Source organism: Metopolophium dirhodum, chromosome 5 (genome assembly GCF_019925205.1).
Source record: "Metopolophium dirhodum isolate CAU chromosome 5, ASM1992520v1, whole genome shotgun sequence".
NCBI classification, from domain to species: Eukaryota; Metazoa; Arthropoda; class Insecta; order Hemiptera; family Aphididae; genus Metopolophium; species Metopolophium dirhodum.
Genome location: NC_083564.1, coordinates 35,798,927 through 35,803,847, shown reverse-complemented (window position 1 = coordinate 35,803,847; position 4,921 = coordinate 35,798,927). Strand labels below are relative to the sequence as shown.

General features: G+C 33.1%; 1 protein-coding gene across 1 annotated transcript; it reads right to left on the bottom strand.

Moving 5' to 3' along the window:
• Positions 1–200: 200 nt before the first annotated feature.
• LOC132945711 (tigger transposable element-derived protein 4-like) lies at positions 201–4,647 on the bottom strand. Its single transcript, XM_061015466.1, has 2 exons — positions 3,265–4,647; positions 201–236 (listed from the first exon to the last, which is right to left on the bottom strand). The coding sequence occupies exons 1-2, from the start codon at positions 4,645–4,647 to the stop codon at positions 201–203; spliced, it is 1,419 nt and encodes a 472-aa protein (XP_060871449.1).
• Positions 4,648–4,921: the final 274 nt, after the last annotated feature.

Here is a 4,921-nt window from a genome sequence, read left to right as displayed (position 1 = left end):
TTATAACAATGCGCACTGTCAAACATATAATTTGCCACTGCTGAAACTTCAGTAACATCAGAGCCCATTTTTAAATTGCAGAAAATCTTGACAAAAAAATGCTTAAATAATTAGAATTAACTAAACTGTTCAATCTTTTATAACACATATAAATGTATCATAATCGTACTATAAACCATTGAACCTATTACTGTATAATGTCATGATCCAATAACCATTGTTGTTACGGCTTTAATCTAATAAAAAAAAAAAAATGAAAAAAATGAAAAATTATGTTGCTGTTGTCGCCTTTACAATTGATAATAACCAATAGGGAAATTCACCACAATATTAAAACTAACGAAATTGAACGAGTAGGTAACTATAAAGTATAGGTAACTACTATGCGTAGGTTAGGTAATTTTCATCAAATTCTGATCCCTTTACTTTGTAAAATAATAATATTACAAAATTTTCACCGGTGTTTCACCACTCACCATTATAGTGTTTACGTCACTCATCTCATAACCCAGATTCTTTGAAACTTAAGTATAATATAACTACAAATACCTAGGTGGGTATAAATGCGTGCTTAGTTACGTAAGCTACGCAGAGAGTATTATATACCCACGTCTCGTTATATTTAACAAAAATGTATATTAACGCCAACAGTTTTCATGCGTGGGCTTTGCAATCACTTGTCGGGGGTGGGCGTATATAATGAGACTTCAGTGCATTTATGTCCTTTAGATTAAACATATTATATGCATAATAGGTAACGTTTCAAATGGAATCAGCCCATGAGCGTTGGAAGTAGCGTGTCTTGATAAAATAGGGGGAAAAATGAATCTCGTTAAGCCACTATAGTTACTACTATGAATATAATATATCATAATATAAGAGGAAAAACGTTAAATTCAAACCCTTAAGTTATTAATTTTTGTGACACTTGTACCTACGTACTCGTTTATGATATTATTTTATATAGTTATTACTGTCCAGTTTTGGTACTGCGGCAAACGCGCACCGTACGAGGAGGCTTTCGGACATCTGCACGCAAACATTAATAATATTAATAAACGTCGGTGGTCGCGACGACAAACACTATAATATAGTATAATAGGTATATAATATACCTACATAATATAATCGCGCACATAGATTTACGCCATATTCAACTACTGCAGTTCTATGCCGGTGGATGGCGAAGTGGGCGAGGGCAAGGACGGAGATTAGCACAAAGGCACACGAAGTGTCCGGAGGTAAACCGCGAGAAGACCGAAGAGATGACGGCGACAATCGATCCTCAGCTGCAGGTAATATATATATATATATATCACCGTCGCATTAAACAGCCGTGCAGTACTCTGTCTCACTCTGTACTCTGTAGTGTATATAATATGTATATATGACGTCCTGAGGGGATGGTATTTTCGTATATGGTTTCGAATGACAGGAGCCGACGTAATAATAATTGGATTCGTCGAGAGGGGGGTCGAGAGGTCCATTTCAATGCCCCCCCCCCCACTTTCGAAATTTGAACTTCTGACCACGCCAAACGTTTGTGCATCGTTTGTGCAGAAATGTGCACCAAGTCCAATCGTTTGTGCACAAAAACTGAAAGCTCTATCCCTAAAACAAAATGGGGGGGGGGCATTGAAACGGTAGCCCCCCCCCCCCCCACATTGAATATTTGGATTTTTTGAATGTGCCAAACGTTTGTGCATCGTTTGTGCAGAAATGTGCACCAGGTTCCGACGTTTGTGCACAAAAACTCCCAGCGCTATCCAAAAAACAAAGTGAGGAGTATTAACACGAGGGTCCCCCTTTTTTGAAATTTTAAATATTTGTCATATTAATAAATGTTGTTTACGTACCTAATAGGTTTAATATAATTTTACTATTGCCATGTAAACGTCTAGAAATAGTAGGGCAGTAGGTTCATAATATATTATATTTAAGTATTGTATTATAATAATATGAATAATATAATAATATTATGTTTTAAATATTCCTAGGTTATTTAAAAATTAAATACCAGCGTTTCTAAAATACAAATACAAAAATCTTAATTTAAAATATCTAAAAACATAACTACCGCTTATAAATTATAACCACAGGTTAGCAATACTAACTTAAAAATAAAAAGTTATAAATTAATATAATAATTGCTTAAGTCGTATACAACCGAACGCAACTTAACCTAATAACTATTAGTTGTTACATCTTATAATACGTATTTTGGGTATAAAATTTAATTTTACACTTTTAATTTAATTCTGAATTGAAAATGTATTCCTCATACAGTTTTTTACTGTAACTAAAATAAACATTATTATTTATATGTAATATTATACCCACTCAGCACTCAATATTTTTATAATTGGCAAGAAAACATACATTTGCACCAATAAACACATTATCTTTCTTGAATTACTGTTAGAAGCAATCATAATAAAATATACAGCAAGTTTATAATTTAAGTTAATTTTTTTAAAAAATATTAAAAATATTATCGATTTCTTATGTTAACTTAACAAAATTGTTTTAATACTATATTAATTAAACAAACAAATCTGAATTCTTTCAGTACACTCTATACCAGTGGTCGACAACCGGCGGCCCGCTTTAAATTCTACGACAACGACATTTAATCGAATATTATATCAAAAAAATCATATTGTATAAAATATATAATTGAACGTTTCTATCAGTCATATTTTATAATGGTAGATATACCTTGACAGTTACCGATAAGATACCTAGAGTAGATACGACGAGTGTATTTTGATTATAATATTAATTTTCTATTCTGTTCAGTAAAGTAAAACGTTGCGTTTTTCAACTACTCGCCAATCCATTTAATATTGATTATGAAGATGTTGATGTTGAGCTTCAAATGGAAATACAGTAAAACTCGCTTAAGACGCTCTTTAAGGGACCAGCTCTCTAAAACGTCTTATGCGGGAAAGCGTCTTATGCGGGAATGAAACAAAATGATGTGGTTGAAATATCGAGTTTATTTTTTTATTATTAAACATAATTTAATGAGAAATACACTTAAAAATTAATTATAATTACGATATACATACATACTTATATTTTTGTGCTACTGAATTTAATTTAAAAAAATATTATTATTACATACATATTTTATTATTGTTTATTAAAAAAATGATCTATTTTTGATTGTTTAAGGTTCTGACAATGTGTTTCAGCAAGAAAGTTTTCAATTTTATTAAGACAACCTAACATTTCTTCGGAATTTTCAACACAGAATAATACTTTCCGAATTTCCGATAAATGTTGCAAACCAGTAGTTATTGTAGGAGTAGATACTGGAAAGTCTTGATCTTCTTCTTCTTGATCGTCGTCTTCTTTCTCATTGTCCACTAAGTTCGTATCAGCGATTATTTCATCTAAAGTCCGAGTGCTACTGGTTACGAGTTCATCATCTACTGTTGCATAATCAGCAAAATTTTGCAGAAGCTGAAAGTCCTCTTCTTTTAAAGGTGAGCTATCAGCCTGTTCAGAGTTGTTCAACATACCAAATGCAGCTTTCCGAAAACAGTTTATTATTACATCTGGTTTAATTTCATCCCAAGCGGCACTAACGTAATGTATGGAGTCCAAAACGTTAACTTTAGTTGAAATTTGGTTGGTACTCTCCATGTCTCTCAAGTACCGCTGAACTAACTTTTTTCGGTACTTTTGTTTTATCACTTTAATGATACCCTGATCTAGGGGTTGTAACTTAGATGTAGTATTTGGTGGAAAGAAAACAAGTTTTATATTGGTAGTAGGGATATCTTTAGGGTGAGCCGGACAATTGTCGACGAATAGAATAATTTTTCTCTTTTGTTTACCGAAAAATGCATCTAGCTGTTGAATCCAGTTTATGAATAGTATTCCTGTCATCCAAGCACGACTTTGAGCAAGGTATTCACATGGAAACGTACGAACATTTTTGAAACAGCGAGGAGACCTACTTTTTCCAATGACGACCAACTTCAATTTATGGGTTCCGGTAGAATTTGTACATACTAAAACCGTGAGACGTTCCTTGCTCAACTTTCCACCATGGCATGTCTCATTTTTAAAAACAAAAGACTTATCTGGCATAAGCTTAAAAAACAATCCGAATTCATCAGCGTTGTATACATCGTCAGGAGCATAGTCACGCAGTAATGAAGGCAACACGTTATTTTTCCATGAAGCTATATCATCATTATTAACAGATTCAGCCTCACCTGATATTTGCCGGTACACAATGCTATGCCTACTCCGAAATCTATCCAGCCAACCAGTCGATCCACTAAATTCGGTTAAGTTGAGACGTGCGGCAATCTCCATCGCCTTTTCCGTGATTATACCTCCATTTATTGGATAATTTAAACTACGAGCTTGTTGAAACCACTCCAATAAAATATTTTCCAACTCTTCATACTTCCCGTGTTTTAATTTTTGTCGTTTGCTGCCACCTAACAAGCTGCTTTGTTCTATTTCATGTCTGTTTTTCAATAAAGTTCTTAAAGTGGAAGGAGGTATCCCCAGTTCATTAGCAATATCTTTTTGTTTTTTTTTCTCAGCCAATCCTTCATCGTACTTTTTCAAAATGTTGAGTTTGTCCGAAATCGTTAGCGCTTTACGTTTTATACCACTAGCCATAACGAAATTACGGTTATACACATGCGAACGAACAGCACTTACTAAATCTCATAAGACGATGAAATACAGTAAAACTGTTATAATAAGTAATGATAAAATAGGTATAGCGATAAAATAAAACGATAAGAACACGTATAATACTAAAAATTCTATTTTTATTTTCACAAAACTACTAAAATTTATCGTAATCTGCTGAAAAAAAGAGCGTTTTACCCGATTAGACAGAGAAAAACTGAGCGTCTTAACAGGTGATTTTTACATTGACTAGTATAGG

Bases quoted from the DNA above. Each gene is read 5' to 3' on its own strand.
- LOC132945711 (XM_061015466.1), bottom strand. From the start codon at position 4,647: ATGGCTAGTGGTATAAAACGTAAAGCGCTAACGATTTCGGACAAACTC. The intron at 237-3,264 runs GTATTATTCTGT...TTTTTTTATTAG, and splicing joins ATTTATCGGAAATTCGGAAA to ATTAAAGCCGTAACAACAAT.